Source organism: Lagenorhynchus albirostris, chromosome 3 (genome assembly GCF_949774975.1).
Source record: "Lagenorhynchus albirostris chromosome 3, mLagAlb1.1, whole genome shotgun sequence".
Lineage (NCBI taxonomy): Eukaryota > Metazoa > Chordata > Mammalia > Artiodactyla > Delphinidae > Lagenorhynchus > Lagenorhynchus albirostris.
Genome location: NC_083097.1, coordinates 9,218,242 through 9,238,217, shown reverse-complemented (window position 1 = coordinate 9,238,217; position 19,976 = coordinate 9,218,242). Strand labels below are relative to the sequence as shown.

Sequence of the window (19,976 nt, the reverse complement as noted above, 5' to 3'; positions counted from 1 at the left end):
CAATGTCTCAGGTGTACAGCAAAGTGATTCAGTTATATATATATATATATATATATATTCTTTTTCAGATTATTTTCACTTATAGGTTATTATAAGATATTGAATATAGTTCCCTGTGCTCTACAGTAGGTCCTTGTTGTTTATCTGTTTTATAAACAGTAGTGTGTATCTGTTAATCCCAAACTCCTAATTTATCCCTCCCCCCTTCCCCTTTGGTAACCGTTAAGTTTGTTTTCTATATCTGTGAGTCTGTTTCTGTTTCGTAAATAAGTTCACTTGTATCATTTTTTTAGATTCCACATATAAGTGATATCATATGATATTTGTCTTTCTCTGTCTGACTTACTTTACTTAGTATGAGAATCATCTCTAGGTCCATCCATGTTGCTGCAAATGGCACTATTTCATTCTTTTTTACAGCTGATTAGTATTCCATTGTATGTATATGTGTGTGTGTGTGTATATATATATATATATATATATATATATATATATAGCACATCTTCTTTATCTATTCATCTGTTGATGGGCATTTAGGTTGCTTCCATGTCCTGGCTATTGTAAATAGTGCTGCTATGAATGTTGGGGTGCATGTATCTTTTCAAATTAGAGTTTTCATCTTTTCAATATGCCACATTTTAGTAGTTAACATGAGTCTTCACTTGTTTACTGTTTGACTTTGGGCGGCCCGTTAGCTTTCTAAGGCTCAGATTCTTCCTCTGTAAAATGGAGCTAATAATAGTATCCAGCCCATGGATTGTTGAGAAAATCTTGCCATGGAGTAAATACTCAATAAGCACTAGGTAGTAGCTTTTATAATAGCATACTTCTAATTTTGGCTTTATCGTACAGGTCAAATAGAACAGGAATAATGAGAATTACATAAAGAAAGACACAAATATTGAAATGAGTTTAAATTCTGTTCTTTGTTAACTTTCGTCCATTTATGTTTGCAATGATTCTTTATAGAGAATTGAGTCCCTCGAAAAGGTCAAAAAAGAAAAAAAACAAAAGAGTTAAAAGTGGTTGCCTCTGTGAAGCAGGAACTGGGAGTGCAGCAGGTGTCTGCTTTTCCTTGATAATGTCAGTACTCTTTGACATCTTGCTTTGAGAAAACTAACCTTGAATTAAAGAAGAAAAAAGACTGAAAGGAAATACTGTGACATCTCAACAGAAGTTCTCTGGGGAGGAGGAGAGAGGAATTGTTGGCTATTTTTATTTTCTTCTTTATGCTTTCTAAATTCAAAAAATGATCCATAATGTATTTATATATTTTTCATGATGAAAAATGGTATACATGCTTTTCCTGTATTAACCAGATATTAGAAGGCAAATGGCGGATTGATTGGTAGGAGGCATTTTGAATATGCTGTACATTGAAAAATAGAATTCCTGGGGCAAATCAGAGAACGTAGCAACCTGAGTGTAAATACTTGGCAGCAGTCATGCTGAAGGCCTTGAGCTGGTGGGGACGGGGCATTTGAAGCAGAGAAGGACCTTGAAACCATGTAAGGGAGACGAATGGTAAGGGACGAAGGGAAGGGACGATGCTTCTCGGCATTCTGATCACTAACAGATTGGTCCCGAGAAAAGAAGAGTAAACACTTTGGAAAACTTGGAGGTGGTTGAAAAGAGGACCGGACAGAGCTGGAGCCAGGCAGGCAAAAAATAGACAGTTTCAGGCTCATTCTGAGCAGCATGTTTTCATTTAAATACAATTTCAGGCCAAAGCATGTTTGCAAAGAGACCATTTATCTCACATCTGGGGCGGAAAGCAAGCACCGAGGGCAGGCCCTTCCTGAGTCAGGCTGTCTGGAGGGGGCAGGGGGTGGGTCTTAGTTATCGCTCCTCTCTTTTAACCTGGACGATGGAGGCACAGAGATCTGAGACCTCTCCTGACAGACTGGAGAAATGCTTTGCAAATTCCAATGCTTGGCATGTCCAAGTGTGAGGAAGTGAGGCATCTCTCTGCCTTCCCCAGTTAATAGGAGCTGCTGTCTATTGCAGGATGGATGGTCACAGTATCACTTCGTAGCCTCATCTTCAACCATCGAGAGGGATCGGCAAAGACCCTACTCCTCCTCTCGCACGCCCTCCATCTCCCCTGTGCGCGTGTCTCCCAACAACCGCTCAGGTAAGAGGGGCCCCGAGCCAGTGGCTGCTTCTCTTGGATCCAAGGCCCCCCGCCCCGACCCCTTAGCTGACCCCACAGGCAGGAGGGCCATCCGGACTGGGACACTTACTAGAAATATCAAATGAATCTGTTTTCTTTTTACAGTGGTGGTGACTTTGTATCATACGTACACAGACTCAGAACAAACATCTTTCTAACAGGTTTCTAAAAACCTCTAATAGGTGTCACAGGCATGAAATGCACATCCTGGGCCTGCATTCAGGGAGGAATAGGAATGTATAAAACCACCAAGTGTTTGCAGTTCAGGGTTTTCCATGGACGTTTTACCCACTTAAGATAGTTTAGGTTGCATTTGATTGATTAGATTTGGGATAACAGAGTAGGGAGAGAGGGTGTGCTCCTTCCTCCTTGAGAATGACCTACGTTTGAAAACTGTCATTGAGGCTTTCGTTACTGTTCCGTACCTGATCTGCTTTTCATTATTACCTGGAAGCCAGCAGATAAATCATTTCATATATTCATATTACAATCAACTGTAACTTTTAAACCATTCAATTTAATTTTTTCTAATTTTATTTCATTCTTTCTTTTTAATTTTTTTATCAAAGTATAGTTGATGTACAATATTATGTAAGTTACAGGTGTATGATACAGTGATTCACAACTTTTAAAGGTTATACTCCATTTATAGTTACTGTACAATATCAGCTGTGTTCCCTGTGCTGCACAGTATATCCTTGTAGCTTGTTTTATACATAATAGTTTATACTTCCTAATCCCCTACTGCTATATTGCCCCTCCCCCCATCTCATTCTTATTAGATTTTATTGTTGTTTTATTCAATGTGTAATAAATAATTTTATATGGGCGAACACACACACGCGCACAGATAGAGGCTTTTGTTTAAGAAAAGTTTCTCCTTGCTCTTCGCTGCCCTCCTCCTGCTGAGGAAACTATATTTTCTGGAACTGAGTCTCAAGGGCATGGTACAGAGCACTCCCCAGCAGGGTGGACCCTCTGCCCTTGAGGATGTTTGTCATGAAACTTTACACCATACTTTACTGTCATAACGATGGGGAGAATCAGAGATGAATGGGGAATATTTGACTGAAATAGATTACCCTCTCCCAGCCCCGTGAAAACTTATATTTTTAGTGCGGTGTTATCACTTCTGATGTTTAGCCCCACGCTGAACGAGAATTAGGAAGGCCCGTGTAACTGGAGGAACTTCCACCTGCCTCAGAGGCATGGAGGTGGCCTTTTACACATGTTATTTTCATAGTTCTTAAAAAGATAAAGAGCAGTGAGTCTTGGAAGCTAAAGGACAGTGTCTTTAAGAGCTCTAATTATGAAGAACCAATCAGTGTCAGGAAGATGGAATAATATAATAGATTGGAAGGCGCCCAGAAAGAGAGGCAGCGCTTTACAGGATGTCAGCATCCCAGGGATGCAGGTGGAGCACTGCCTGGTGGTACCCAGGCAAGGCACTTCGAAGACACCTAATAAACGCTTGTTGGCGTGATGTGCTTTTTCCAGGAGTATCCTCCTTGTTTACCGGAGACTCGGACCACTGTGTGTGAGGTCTCAGGAGATAATTACACACTTGACATAGTTTAGTAAACCCCACCATCTGTGCAATATCGGATTCTCATTTTAAAAGCTTTGGTCAAGAGGCTCCAAAATATTGTCCCTTCACGATTGCCTGGCAGTGACTCATAAAAGGCCAGTCCTTATGCAGAAGATCTAGAAGCAAGGGCAGGAGAGGACTCTCCCCAGAGAGGAAGATGGAGAGAGAAGAGAGGAGATGGGGCAGAGGTGGAGGGGGTGAGTGAGACGCAGCAGCCCGTGTTCTGAGAACACGCAGGAACTGGACCCAGAGCCCAGTTGAGTTACGTGGAACAATTGCAGGTTTCTTCCCTGCCTTCCCATTGGATTTACACCCAGAGACTCTGGTGCAACTGGCTGGGGGGCATGTTCAAGCATCAATGTATTTTTAAGTATTCTAGGTAACTAATTCTGATGGGCAGCTAGGATTGGAAATCTCTGAGGGTTTCAAGATCTCAGCAGTGAGCCTTGATTTTATTTGACAGGTCTGAGAGGTGGGTAGGGGGCCTTTCAGGAAAGGATGGGCAAAGGCCCCTGTTGTTACCTTCCCAGTGCTTGGCTAAGACATCCACTGAGCCATCTTCTGGTTTCACTTCCTCACCCGATGAAGAGCTCCTCAACTTCAGAAAGTGTGCTGTGACTTGTGTTTTTGTCCCCCGTGTCTAGCACGGGGCTTTGCACATAGAAGATACTAAGTTTGGTGAAATGAATCAAGTGACTCAGATAGGCAACAAACAGGCCCAGCGGGCTGGAGCTGGGGGACCCTGCAGAGGGTGTGAACAAACAGCTGAAAGGTAAACTGAGGCTTGACTGGGGAGGGGCTTGGACACTAGTGAAGGAAAATGAGCTTTATCCTAAAACTCGGAGTTCCCCAGAGATTCACCAGGCAGGCTTGCTAAATTTGGATTCCTAGGCCCAACTGAAAATTCAGATTCACAAGGTCCAGGGTCGGGTTTTGTGATCCCCAGGTTCTCAGGTGAGTCTTAAGGTTAAACAAGCTTATGAAGCACTGCCCTCGGGCATGGAAGCTGGGGAAGGCTCTGGGACCGAAGAGTAGCACGGCTGTACTCAGAATGGGTGAGATGCAACTGACTAAGCTTGGGATGCGAGTGGCCTCGTTGAGGAGCGTGGAGACCAATGTGAGGTCAGCCCATAGGATGGGCACACGGTAGCTGCCTTAGCGCTAGCACACACACTTAACCTCCACTTCTCCCAGCTCATCTCTGCACTGGCAGGGCGGCTTAGTTGCTCGCAATCCATCCGATCTTTAAAGAAAACTAAACCTCTTTTTGTTTGCTTCCTTAAGTCCAAGTTCAGGTTTTCCTCTGTTCTGGGCCCAGTTTGTTAAAGAATCGTGGAATTCCTAAGGGAATCCTCTAATCACAGCCCATCACTGAAGACATGAAGACACAAACGGTTGACAGGGCTCAGTCCCCAGGTCCGACAGGCAGCGAGGGACCGGGGCGCAAGGTGTGTGGGGGAGATTGTTAGGGGCGTTTGAGATGGAGCAAGGACCCCCATCAGGAGACAGGTGCTCTCATGCCACACCCCCCAGCCCAGCCCCCAGGCTGATGGAGAAGACCTCGGTGGGTGGGGCTCTACTGGTCCCCCACATCATCCTCTGCCTTCCTTCAGGGCCGTTTCTGCGTGAAACATGTTTAAGTAAAAGCGCATCTGATTTAATCAGGGATTCTTCAGTATCAGTAATCTCTCCTCTGAAACACATCTAATTTTTTCAAAGGAAGGAAGGAAGAAGAGGGAGGGGAAAAAAAGGAAAAGAAAAAAGAAAGAAAAAGCAGCCAAGACGGATCTCATTCTTGAAACTGTCCTTGAGCAGGTCACATCCCCGCGAGGATGTCTCTGTAGGGAAGATGCTCCCAGGATATAGTCCTTAATTCCCTGCCTCCGAGTTGTGTGTCCCCTTAACTCTAAAGCACCAAGTGACATGGAGTCAGGGAAGGGGGAAAGACAAGAACCAAAAGAATAAAAATCAACAGGTCCACGTACACATACTGACCTGTGTTGAGCCAGATGCATTTATGACTTTACCTGTTTGTGTGAAAAGCTATACGTGCTGTGGAATGAGACACAGAAAGTCATCCTTCCGATTTCTTTATGTAGCAAGTGCCCCAGCTTCACCTCGGGAAATGATCAGCCTCAAAGAAAGAAAAACAGACTATGAGTCCACTGGCAGCAACGCCACTTACCACGGAACTAAAGGAGAACACACTTCCAGGAAAGACACCATGACAGGTGAGCTTGGCTGTGCACGGTTCCTCTGCAGAGTTCGTGACAGGACCTGGGACAGGGCAGAGGGCTGGGACATCAGGCTTCAGCTTTGCTTGGCAGCTCTGCAGGACTTGAGAGCTTGATAGCGAAGATTCCCAGGGATTGGCCATGAGGAGATGAAGCTGGAGGTACAAAAACGGAGCATCTTATTCCTGGAATAGCTAAGAGAAAATCCTCTCTGCACAAATTTTTTTCTCTGTCTTTCTTTCCCTACCCCTTTCCTTCTCACTTGCCCAGTTCATGATATTTTCTCAAATTAGAGGACGAGGTCACCATAGATTTCTTCTTCGCTGGCATAACCCAAGATGGTGGACCAAGCTTTGTCCATGAGTATGGGGAAGAGAAAGAGGATAAGAAAAGGAAGGGAGGGAAGGGGAGGGGACAGGAGAGAAGAAGAGGAAGAGAGGATTTCAGGGAGACCCACAGAACTGCTGTGGGCGTCTTCCCTCTTGACATGAAACCACTCTCTGGCCATGACAAACTCCCAGGAAGATTCATCAGAACCACTGGCCTCAGTTTCCCTAGGGAGGCATTGATCTTTCATGCCCTTCGTCCTTCACTCCCCCAATCGCACCCATTGGCTCATGAGCTGGGACTCTGCGGAGGCCAAAATTGGTGCCATTGCCCCCCAGGGCGCCCGGGCCAGCCTGCCTCGTGGCCAGCCTCGACTCAGCTCTCCTCTTACTCTGTACCACTCTCCTTGGGGTGGGGCTTGATGTCCACATTCATCGTCCCCTCCAGGATCCCCCCACACCTCTCTCCTGCCCCGGTTTGCTCCTGGATACGATTTGGCGTTATTGATGGGGGGCAGGGCGGCAGGGGTTATGCCTTGAAAGCAGAGCTGCCAGAACCATCAGGATCTCTAACCAGCAATTCCACACCCTTCTTTGCCACATGGATGTGGAGATGGGCCCCTCCTGAAAACAGACCATAGGGACTTCAACAGAACAGGGTCAGATTAGGGCATTCATAAAACTGCAGTACAAGGGTGCAATCCTAAACAGACACTGAGACCCTCTTATTCAGAAGAATCTTAAAAGCGTGTGTTAAGTCTCCCTGATATTATTTAGGTGTAGACCTGCAGGGAAACAGAATAGACAAATTGGATGATTTATTGACATGTCTTTTGGACCCAGGACGTCTAAGATAAATTTTTCTCATGGTAACTGTATTTACCCCAGAGGCCGTGATTTCCATGGTAACTCTCCCCGGCTCCAGAAAGGAGAGCCTCATAAACAGATGCTCGTGGTACCCAGCCCAGCTCAGCACTCTGCCTCCACATACACACTCCACCAGGGAACGCCTCACCCTCACACCTGAAACGTCCCCTGAATGGAGAACTGAATGCATGGCGTAGGACATATCTTCTTTTTCTTTTTGGCTGTGCCCCACAGCATGTGGGATCTTAGTTCCGCGACCAGGGATTGAACCCGCACCCCCTGCCCTGGAAGTGCAGAGTCTTAAGCACTGAACCACCAGGGAAGTCCAACATAGGACGTACCTTCTGTTTCTCGTTCTCTGGTTCTTTTTTCCCCATAAGTGTTGTCCCCTGTCGTCAATGAGCATGAACAAAGAAGCTCATGAATCTGAGTGCCAAGTCCCTAGAGTCGAGATATTCAGTGGAGAATCTAATTTGTACTGATTACTCCAGAGCAGTGGTGACTCGAAATTCACCTGACCCCTTCGTTTTTCGATTATTATCGCCCTAGGTAGCCACATCACCAGCAGGCAGGGATAACAAAGTGAGACTATAATTACAAGAATAATTGTGAAATCGACTGCACTGTTATTATTTAAGTTGATCTTTTCACTTTAACTCTCTTGGCCGGTAGAATCATTCAAAAGGTTTTTCAGGGCTTCCCTGGTGGCGCAGTGGTTGAGAGTCCGCCTGCTGATGCAGGGGACACGGGTTCGTGCCCCGGTCCGGGAAGATCCCACATGCCACGGAGCGGCTGGGCCCGTGAGCCATGGCCGCTGAGCCTGCGCGTCCGGAGCCTGTGTTCCGCAACGGGAGAGGCCACGACTGTGAGAGGCCCGCGTACTGCAAAAAAAAAAAAAAAAAAAAGGTTTTTCATTGTGGTGTGTTTGTGTTGAAATAGTTCCAGTGGTACATGATCCTGCTCTGCACACATCAGACAATAAAAAATAAAATCTAATATGTTTCTAGATGTTTAATCTTCCTAGAAAATGGCAGGGATCTTGACAACTGCAGCATTGATATATACGTAACTTTTCAAACTTATTGAGAGGCTTAAACGCTTTGCTCTAACTTACTTAAAAATGCAATTCAAAACTACACTGTCAATCATGTAGCAAGCCTAGAAGAGCATGAGGTCATTATTGAATAATATGTTTATACAAGAAGGTTCCCTTTAAGCCAATAAGTACTGGGTGAAAGTTAGTTGTTAGCATCACAGTGATGTTGATGGTGATGGAGGAGGTGGGGGTGGTGTTGGTGCTGAGATTGGTGGGTGTGTTTGCCCCCCTCTCCGATGGTATGAGTAGCTCCCCAGCCAAGCCGGGTGGAAATCAACATTTCATGTAGGGATGGAAATGATGAATTGCCAACCTCTGTTCTGCTTCCCTTTAGCAAATGTCCATCATTCCAGTGTTTACTGGCAGATCAGATTTCTTGGGACCTCCGTATCCCAAGCAGTACCTTTTCTCATTCACCAATAAATCCAGGGGGCATTTAAAGTTCAGTTATTGAAAAAACATCTGAAAAACGGCCATCTTCCTTGTTTCTAAGGCATCAGGGGATGTCTTATACCATTTCCCCCACAGGAAACATTCCCTTTGCTGTGGGAAAACCATGGGAAACGTCACCCTCAAAACGCAACATGCAAAAGCTTTAAAGTGAAAAGCAGTTCCTTGCCTGGGTCATCATCTCCTCTCCCGAGCTCTCAGAAATGCAGATCCATCTGGGTTTATATTTCAGGCTTCCCCTCCACCTGCCTTCTCTGTATTCAATCTCTAGCTTAGACGTCTCTTAAAATGTCTTCTCTCCTTAGTGTTTCTCTGCCTCTGAGGAGCCCTCAGAAAGCCAAAGGCAGCTGTTCATTCAGGCATGCAGCACTGTTATAGCTGTTTCTCGCGGTCATGATTCCCTAGGAGTGTTACGTGCTCAGAAGCACGCATCAGAGGAGGGCTGTGTGTTCCCAGCAGCTACACAGCCTGACTTAAAAATTCACCAGGGGATTTTGCCCTCCCACCTGAGCTTCCCAAATACCTTAACATCCAGTGGTCGATTCTGTTTCTGTCAGTATCTCTCTTATGCCTTTTAAAGCTGCTCTGATCTTCAATCTATTGATATAGTTGGAAATTGGGGTCTATAAAAAAAAAGAAAGGCATTTCCCTATGAGTTGACTCTTTGCTCAGACACATACATGGCAGAGCACCTGTGAAGACACGTGCTTCATGTATCCAGAAAGGCCACAAGTTCGATCTCAGCTACACAGTCTCCTTTAAACAGGTGAAGTGCACCAAAGAGCAGGAGGAAACAACTTCCAGTAGAAACATCTTCAGCTTGGAAGCCACAAGCACAACAGGGAGGGAGGCCAAGGCTATAAAAATGCACATTCTACCAAAAAAAATGTATTTTATTCTGAGTAATAGAAAAAAAATTTCACCTTATCCTTGGAGCAACATTTTCCATCAGCAGGTTATAGCTCTGAAGGCAGATTTTTCTAAGGTTTAGTCATTCATTCATTCACTCAGCAAAAAAAGCACTCACTCTGTGAGCATCCCTCAAGGCCAGGCACTGTCCCAGATGCTGGGGCAGCCTACAAAGGTGGCGGGACAGACAGATGTCTGTCCTCATGGAGCTTCTTATCTCCTAGATGAAGGGAGGTAATACACAAGGTAAACATGAAACAAACTCACTAACGAGGTAGTAGCACTTGGTGTTGAGTGTGATGGTGGAAATAAATGGGGTAATGAGATAGAGGGCCCCAGGTGGGCAGGGTAACTTTAACTAACACGATCAAGGAGGAGACGTTTGAGCTGAAACCTGAATATCAACAAGGAGAGATAGTCCAGAGTCTGGGGCAAGCAAGTTCCAGGGAGAAGCATCAGGAAGTCCAACATCCCTGATGCAAAATAAATTTGGATGCTCAAGCCAGGAAGGAGGGCCAGCACAGCTCCCTGAACTGTGGGAAGAAGAGCAGGAAATTCTGCAGGAAGTCAGGATGGGACCAGATCACATGGAGCCTCGAAGACTATAATGGGCAGGGAATCGAGTGACATAATCTGGTCTGTCTAACATGATGATCGCTCAGGTGATGGGAACGGGGGGATGAAGGAACAGGCTGGGCAGAGTGGAAGCTGGGCCGTTGAGAATAGGATGCTGTAGCGGTGGTCCAGGCGAGGGATGGTGGTTTCCGCAGTGATGCAGAGACAGGAGTGATGGGCGTTCAACCAGAGAGTCTATCAGAGTGGTCTTTAAAATGGGAAGTGGGCTCTCAGCTCTCACATTCTAAGCAGAATTTCCCAAGAGGAGTTTTATTGCACAGCTATTATGTGCTTTTAGTAATAAACATGGGTAGAATGATTATACTGACTTGGTGGCCTGTATCTCTGAGAGAATAGATGGTGTGTCATCCTATTTCATGATCCCATAGATACTGGAAGCAAAAGATAACTTTTTCTTGATATCTAGAGTGTTTTAGATACCCTCTGACACTCGACAATGTTTTTTTCCAGAGCTTTCTTAAACCAGGACCTTTTAGCAGCTATGAGGGGAGTCTTGCCCTGGGCCCTTCCTCTAGGCCTGTGACAGCAGCCTCAAGGGCCCCAGGGGAAGAGGCAGGCAAGTGAGCATCTTGCCCAGGACTTTGGAAGCTGCTGGCAACCGGAGGAGACCTTCCTTCCTTTTGTCTAGAACACAGACTGGTCACAAGACAGGGTGGGAGTCTCCCGTCTCTGTGTTGAACAGGACTCCGAAGCCGCAGCCGCCCAGATGCGCAGGGCAAAGGCGGGTGGTGCTTCCTGCCCATCCTTCAGGCCGTTGAGAAGTGAACTGTCTCAAAGATGATCAAGCACTTCTGTGAGCTCAAATTAGAAATTTCATTCTTGTCATTCCCCAGCTAAACACCAAGCGGCCGATCCAGATTCCTGCATGCTTCAGTGCAGGTGACACGCTTTTATCATCTGCCAGTTTTCACCAGAAAACAAGGCCATAGAACTGGCAATATGACCATCTGTTAGATGCACCTGCCTTGACCCCGTCTGCAAGCTGAATGTTATTGCAAGAGGCTGACGTGCAACGGGGATTTTATAGAATAACTGTTCTTCTCTCTTAATGTCTGTATGTAAAACGAATTTCTTGCATCTGGAATGATCCATGAGACACCAAGCTTTGTCAGGGCAAAACTGGCCTCGATAACCATCATTCCTCATTTGAAGTCTGGCGTTCGGTGCTAATACTTTTGTTTCTCTTTTGCTTTCAGCTCAAAATACTGGAATTTCAACTTTGTATAGGAATTCATATGGTGCGCCCGCTGAAGACATCAAACATAACCAGGTAAAAGAGAGGTAGCACGTTGGTGTTTGTTTCTCCCTTCGACTCCTGTGAAATATCTTGGAAGTGTAAAAACTAAGTTAGTTTCTATTTAACATGCATAAAAAATGGAAAAAGAAAATAACGGTCCCCGCTGCTCTCTGCTCACGTGGGACACAGCGTACATGTGGGTGGTGGCAGTCATCAGAACAGCCTCAGATTTGAAAGCAATCTTTTGTTTTTTTGGCGACATCAGGTGTTAGTTACGGCAAGTGTAAGATGCTGGTTACTAGACAAATTGTCTAATTACTAGACATGGATTAAGTAGCTCCTGTAACCCAGCCAATTCTTATTTGGAAGAAAGCATTCATTATACATGACAGTTACTAATAACATAGACACATCAAGTTCAATGTAAACAACTGAATAGAAGGCATGGTGTTATGCCTTGCCGCTCAGGGAACAAGCAACAACAGCATCACCTGGGAGCTTGTTAGAAACACAGAAGAGATGCTTCTCTGGCCCCTAACCCTAACCCTAACCCGTTCAGGGTCTTCTGCATCCGAGTTGCATTTTATCAAGGTGTCTTGGTGATTCGTGTGGATGTTGAAATTTGAGGAACCCTGGCTGGTAGGTACTTAAAGAATCCATCTGTGTTTTTGCGTGTGTTTTACTTAGCAAATATTCGTTGAAGGCTCGTTTTCTCTCTGGTTCTAAGGGGAGCTATAAAAGCAAGAAGGCACCGCCTCTGCTCCTTTACTGATGAATAACCTCATACTTTTCCTTCCCCATGGTGGTCATCACAGAAAGACTGACATTCTTTATAACTCTTGGCTACTGGTAATCGTTTCCAGAACTGGCTTCTGCTGACGCTCTAGATTCCTGCCATGTGTCATGAAAATAGTACTGAAAAGATAAACCTGAAAGCTGTTTACTTGATCACAGTAACCAGATGAAAGTCAACATGAAAGGGAAATGTGTGTTTTTAATCAGTTCTCACCACCCAGCAGGGCAGCGTCTTTGAAGAGGAGAGGGACTCCCTTCCAGCAGGTAGAATGTCTGGTGCAAGACTGTTTCTAAGGGAAGAGGGAGGAGGACACAGTTCTGGTCTTTGCTAAAAGCAAAGAAGTCAGTGAATAAACAGAGGGGCATGAGCTCTAGACAAGAGGTCACCAGGGGTGGCCCCCAACTATTTGCAGATCAACATGCCTACCCAAACATAAAGGAAAATGGAAATGCCAACTCTATTTATGGAAATCAATGCTTTTTCTTCCAGCAAATATCAGGTACAGTGAGCCAGTGGTCTCCAGCTCTTAAAGATATTTGTCAGGATGTGATAGGACCCTGGTTTTGCATCCAAGAGCATAAAATCAGTCTTCAGCTTCTATAGGTCAAGAGAAGCTCATCACCAGAATCAGCCTGTTCTACGTCAGCCTTTATCTCCAGGGAATCCCACTATTGTTGGCAATGAAGAAACACCCTGGTGTGGCCCAGGGGTCCTTGGCATCGCACAGTGTGGCTGCAGTACATTCCAACAGACTGCTTGCAACCTAGGTTTAGAGGACAGTCCACAGTGGTTCTAAGAGGCACATTCTCTTCACCCAAGCCTATTCTGAGCATTTAAGATAATTGGAATTAACGCACCAAGATGGCATCCCTGCCCCGAGAGAGTGAGCACAGCCTATTGTATGCAGCCTTTTCATTCTAGGGCCTCCTGGGCCCTAGAATGAACTCGACTCAACCTCGGTGTGAAACATCAAGGCCACGGTGTCTCAGGTGGATGTACTGAAACTCAGTCTGGATGGAGAGCAAGCTCTGAGCCACTCGTCAGCACAGGGGAGACGTTGCAGGCCGACCCCCAGCAGAGCTGAGTCCTGTGACCATAGCTCAGTGCCATCATTATTCCCTCAGCTGGTCCAGCTGAGAGAAGGGGGCAACTGGACTGTTAACTCCATTCTAATATCAAGCAACATTTTTGAAATGTCCACCAGAGAGAGTTGTTTTTTACCTAAAAACTTTTTTCCAAGAAAATCATTATGACACTCCAGTGACTTGAGAAAGTAATAAAGGTTTTACTTGTTTTGGACTCTGTTATCAGGATACACTTTGACTTTACTTACAGCCTTCCCTCTTGGGAGTTCGGTAAAGGAAGACCATCCTGACCATTCAGAAAAGCTGGCCATTTGCTCCTCTTCCAGATGGGTGCTTCTGGAGATGACCTTGTAAACAGCATCCATGGTGTGGATTTTCTGCCCATGTGAGCATGGTTGGTTATCACAGATGGCTTTTGTTTTGGGAACTTTTCTGGGCTAAAAGCCACTTCACAACCTCATAGCTAGTAAATGGCCAGCTTGAAAAATTTAACCGGGAGGGATGTGCCGGGGTCCATTCGGTTTCGGTGTCAAAGCTGGGCCTCCTGAGCTTTGCAGAGGAGTCTGGACAGGGATTCATCTTAGAGAAGAAGTGATTCACCGAGGGAAACTAGTTTCAGGGGGATCTCTGGGACGAGGCAAAAGACAGTGAGATCTGAAAATAAGGCAACAGCCCTGGATGCATGGCCAAGCAAGGGAGGGGCCGGGGCAGGAGGTGGGAGGCGGGCTTCCCCTGACTCAGCAGAGCAGCAGCCAGGCAGCCTCGCAGCTGTGGCACACCCCACGTGACTACCTGCCACTCCAGTTTCGAATCAGTGAATTCCGAGCATAAGGACTCCTAGAAGAAACAACCATTCGTGTGAAATAAGATTTGTGATCCTCGGTTTTATGTTTGGGGTCACAGATATTGTTTTAAGAGTTAAGTACTCAAACCCTTCAAAAACCCTGCTGAGCTTCTACCAGTCTATCCCATACTTATAAAGAAAAATAGCTTATTTAACCGTATCCCGCTGGCAATAGGATTTTTGTTCATAAACTAGAAACAAAGGGTTTTGGTGTTTTGCTGACTGGTTTTCAAATTATTACTGACAGCAATAAAAATGGCATCTTGAGTTCCTCAGTCTGGCTGCCAGGTGGGCAGGCAAATAAAATTATCCCCAGAGCTGAGGAAATTGGGATTCAAGGAGGGTAAGGGTTCGCCCTCAGTCACCTGAAGAAGCTCGGAAGAGGCAAAGACTCCAGCCTGGGTCTTCTGTCCTCTTGTGCCATGTGCCCTCCTGTATACCACTGGTTCTCAAATTTGAGGGTGAGTCAGGATCCCTGGAAGACTGTTAAACATAAATTACTGTGCCCCAACTCCAGATGTTCTGATTCAGTAGGTCTGGGATGGAGCCCAATAATTTGTACCTCTAAAGAGTTCCCAGGCAATACTGATGCTCCTGGTCTTGGGACCACACTTTGAGAAGCACTGATCTTCACCACGGCTTCATTCATTGTATAATTATAACACCCTGAGTCTTCAGCTTTCACTGTGCAGTAGACTTTGAAGGTCTGTAGTGGGCGGCTATTTCCCTTGTGTTAGGAGTACGTTCAATTGGTGGGCAAACTCAGTGAGGAATACAAAGGAGTCTTCCATCAGCGTGCTACAGGGGTGGGAGCTAAGAAGGAGCAGCGTCCTTTATAATTTACACTAAACATTCTGCTGCTGAGGAAAGCTTTCAGCAAGGATGACTCTGTGGGAGCAGAAGCCACAGGACGGGGCGCCGAGAGTGTGGACCCCCGTGATGGCCACGTGAGCCAGCTGGTGGCACCTGCCCTTCCCAGAGAGGACGCTGCCTTAAGCAGAGCAGACAACAGCCTCAGGCTCCTTGGATGTGCCAGGGCTCCTCTGGACCACAAGAGACTCAGATTCAGAATACACCACTGTGGGATAGGAGCATCATTCCACCTCCTTTACAGAAGTCTGACTTGTCCACACTGTATGTTAAAAAAAAAAAAGCATTTATTTTAGCTCCTCTATGGGGAAGGCTGGTATTGGGGAGCATTTCACCTGCCTAATCTTGAACACTGTCAGATAGTCTCTTAAAGTAAATGACAAAATACAGCCAACATACCTCTGCGGTGAATGCATCTTAGCAGCCGACATCCATACCACTGGGGCAAGGGAGCAAATTTAATCCCTTCAAACACAGCTGTGCCACCGTCAGCTGTTCTGGGTGGTTCATTCACACAAATTCTCCGAACTGCAGAACTCAACCTGAGAAGGGGTTGATATGGGACCTTATGAACAATACAAATGAGCTGAAGAAGGTAACTCCTGATATGGGACTAAAATAAGCTTGTGCTCAACCCAAAAATGTCCACCAGCCAGAGAGAACATAGCAGTAGTAAGAAATTTGAAACAGGCTTTGCCAGAAAAGAAAAAAAAGAAAGAAGCAGCCACCGTGGAGGAGGGCCACGATCCTCGTAAGTAGCTTCCCCTGAAGACCTCCCAAGCTCGAGCACTGCCCCTCCCCTGGTTACTGAGACCAGCACAGAGAAGTCAGGCCTCATCTTGGTTTCCTTTGTCCATGGCCTCCCTTCTCATCACAGGGTCTGGAGTCAACTCAGTGAGGCTGCCCGCCCCCCGAGGTGGAGCCACCTTGGCTCAACAGAGACTGTGCTCCTGTCTCAGAGAGAACATGGACTTTGGAGTCAGCCAGGCATGCATTCACATCCCAGCCTCACCCCACCAGGAGCCATGGCATCCTGCACAAGTTTCTTATCTCCTCTGACCTTCGGTTTTTTCATCTATAAATCGGGAATTGGATGGATAAATGGATGGATGGGAAGGAAGGAAGGAAAGAAGGAAGGAAGGAAGGAGGAAGGAAGGAAGGAAGGAAGGAAGGAGGGAGGGAGAAATTGAGAGAGAGGAAAGGTGGAGGGAGAGAAGGAGATAGATTAGATAGATAAATAGGTAGATGATAGATGGATAAATGGATGGATGGATAGATATACAGACATAAACATGCATCCATATATGTATGCATATATACATATACAAGAGTAAACAAAGAAGAATTTGTTACATGTTGAATATAGAGCCCACTGAAATAGAGCCAGTAAATTCTAGTTCCCTCCCTGTGTAATTTTTCCAAACCTCCCAACTCTAATACTTTGTATGCTCCACACTTGAGTAGCAGCACCGAGATGGAGCAGAGAAGTTCCATGTAGCGCTCAGCTCTTCAAAGACCAGCAAAGGGCACCTTAGCCTATCCCAGTGATCAGGTACATGTGGTCTTAGCAATGTTTAATTGCAGGTGTTGAAGTTCCGAATGTCCCCCTCATGCCCAGGCTCTTAGGCTAACACACATTTACACTCTGAGGACTTTCACAGGTAGACAGAAACCTCCTTCATTCAGCCACCACTATCTGGAAGTGTGAGGCCTCCTGGATGGCAGCTATGATGAAGTTCACCGCTTCTTTGAAGAGCAGGTCGATTACTAGAGTAAATCAATGACATATAAAAGAGGGAGTTTCGCTTACTTGAGAGAAGAATTATGGGCAGGCCATTAGAAGCACTCATTCACACACAACGTGCTAATTACAAATCATTATCTATCAACTAAGACCAATTTCTAGAGGATGTTTCCATGCTGAACCTTAGTTAAATTAGTAGGGAATTACCGAGTGCACTGGCAGGTGATCAAACTGTGCTTTTTTAGGAGTGTTCCATCGTTCCCCCCAGACCTCCTGCACAATCATTGCCCTCGAGGAGCTTTGTGGATGCCATTATGCAGTGGCTGTGGGGATGGTCCTTCCCCCATGCCTTGGGGTATCCTCACTTTGGGAGCGTGATGCTTAGGAAGGGACCTCAGAGGCAGTGGGAAGGGGATAGCTAGGCCCTGACATATAAATGCTAATTATCAGCCTATGAACACTGTCTGTTTTACTGTCCTTAAAGCAAAGCGGAGGGAACTAACTAACTAACTAAACTTCACGTATCCCGAAGAATCCTGTGGTCCCTTTAGCCCCTAAAGGCCCCCTACATCAGACAGTAACCTGCAGAGGACAGGAATGGGAACGGGGGACACTGAAGTGGGCTGGGGGACATTGGACAAGTCTGAAGACCCCTCTCCCCTAACCAAAGTCTTCATAATCCCACATTATTCTCGAGTCCCATCAATTCTCAATTGAACCAAGTTAGGAGATGTTTTGGTTCTCCAGAGCATAGAGTATTTGAAGTGGATTCCCTCTTCTTCTCACATGCTTCTCTGTATCCTTCTAAGGCTGTGGTACCTGGTCACTTAGGCAGGTGTGATGGAATGGCCCTATTACCGGGAAGCCTCCATCCTCCAGAGAGGTATTGGTCACAGCCCTCCGAGCTGGCAGGAGGATGCCCAAGTGACCATTAGACCTTGTACATCTTCACTTTCTCTTTGTCTGGGATTACAGCACCCAGGCGTGATGGAAAAAATGCAGGAAAGATGACTATAAATTACTTGTGTTCTGTAGTGTCTAGTGTATACCTCTTTAATTTGAAAAAGGTTAACTAGTAAAATGGTTCACCTATCATGGCAGTTTTGGCAATTTCTCAAAAAGGTAAACATAGAATTACCGTCAGATCCAACAATTCCACTTCTCGGTACATACCCCCCAAAAATTGAAAGCAGGGACTCAAACAGATACTGGTGCACCCACGTTCACAGCAGCATTATCTACAATAGTCAAAGGGTGGAAATAATACAAGTGTCCATCAGTGGATAAGTGGATAAACAAATGTGGTCTCTCCATACAATGGAATATTATTTAGCCTTAAAAAGGAAGGAAATTCTGTCACAAGCTACAACATGGATAAACCTTGAGGACATTATGTTAAGTGAAAGAAGGGAGACCCAAAAGGACAAATACTCTATTATTCCACTTCTATGAGGTACCTAGACTAGTGAAATTCATAGAGGTGGAAAATAGAACGACGGTTGCCGCAAGCTGCGAAAAGAGGGTGGGATAGGGACTGAAGCTTAATGGATACAGAGTTTTTGTTTGCGATGATGAAAAAGTTATGAAAATGGATAGTGGTGACGGTGGCCCAGGCGATGAATTTACTTAATGCCACTGAAAACGATTAAAATGGTCCATTTTATGTTATGTATACTTTACCATAATAATAATTTTTTTTAAAAAAAGATTACCTATAATGATAGCGCATGGACTCAGGAACCAACTTGAAAAAGGAAAGTCAATCAGGAGAAGCTCGATACTGGTAACTGCATGGAGGATGTTCGGAGCCTTGACTTTGAGAGAGGGTTGAGCGCTTCGGCGGCGGGGGAGGACGGGTCAAGGGCAAATGCGCTAACCACGGTGGATCTTCTTTTCTGGGCAGGTTTCAGCACAGCCAGTCCCACAGGAGCCCAGCAGAAAAGACTACGAGACCTACCAGCCGTTTCCAAATTCCACGAGAAACTACGACGAGTCCTTCTTCGAGGACCAGGTCCACCACCGCCCTCCGGCCAGCGAGTACATGCACCTGGGACTCAAGTCCACGGGCAACTACGTCGACTTCTACTCTGCTGCCCGTCCCTACAGTGAACTGAACTATGAAACGAGCCACTACCCCGCGTCCCCCGACTCCTGGGTGTGAGGCAGGCAGCACCGGGAACAGTGCATGTGCATGCAAGACCACAGACATTGCTATTTTTCTTTTCCCCTGCAAATTTAGTTTGTTAAAGCCTGTTCCATAGGAAGGCTGGGATAACCAGTAAGGAAACATTAAGAGCTATTTCAGAAAGCTAACTGAATCGAACGTTAACTTGAAAGTCAATAGAAAGTGATCCTCAATCTGACCTTGTACAACACCTTTCTAGCGCGGGCTGGAGAGTCTAAAAAGTGCTTTCCACTGAATGTGGCTGAAGGCAGCACAGAAGGCGGTCGGGGTGACGGTTGTAAGCACAGAGGCACGTGGTTCACACACTTCAGAGGGACGGCTTCTCACGCTTTGTTTACTCTTCATCCGTTGTGATTCTAGGCTTCAAGTTGCACTCGGGTTCCTCTGTACAGCAAGATGTTTCTTGCCCTTTGTTAATGCATTGTTGTAAAGTATTTGATGTACATTACAGATTAAAGAAGAAAAGCGCATTGTGTATATTACACCAATGCTGCGGCGTTTCCTCATCTATGGTTCTAAATATTGCTTCAATTTCAAACTTTTGAAAGATGTATGGATTTCCAGTTTTTCTTTTCTTTCTCGCAGTATGTTTTAACAGAAAAAAATGGGAAAAAAGGAATATTTAGCAGTATTGTTCGTTCTGATATGTGAATTTGTTTGTGGCAACTAAGCAAGGCATTCAACAGTTTCTGACAATTAACATCCATCATTCCACACTCCTTGTCAACAAAGTGCTTTTTCACTGCCTAAAATTTTAGATGTAGATATTTGAAATAGATTTTTTCATTTATACCAGTTTTCTTTATGATGATACAGTGTTAAAAGAAAATAAATTACAATTGATCTGTCATCCATATTTGCTAAGAATGTCTATTTCCAAGGACCTATCTTACAAAACACACATTCTACTCGTGTGTCTGTGTGTGTGTGGGTGTG

General features: G+C 45.5%; 1 protein-coding gene across 3 annotated transcripts in view; it reads left to right on the top strand.

Annotated features, from left to right (window-relative positions):
* Positions 1-19,500, top strand: part of CTNND2 (catenin delta 2) — a 437,245-nt gene extending 417,745 nt beyond the window's left edge. For all 3 annotated transcript variants that reach the window (XM_060145991.1, XM_060145990.1, XM_060145989.1), the window contains 4 exons: positions 2,008-2,134; positions 5,861-5,992; positions 11,476-11,549; positions 18,759-19,500. In XM_060145991.1, the coding sequence (XP_060001974.1) occupies positions 2,008-2,134; positions 5,861-5,992; positions 11,476-11,549; positions 18,759-19,016 (591 nt within the window). In that variant the 3' untranslated portion in view covers positions 19,017-19,500. The remainder of the gene's footprint in view (positions 1-2,007; positions 2,135-5,860; positions 5,993-11,475; positions 11,550-18,758) is intronic.
* Positions 19,501-19,976: the final 476 nt, after the last annotated feature.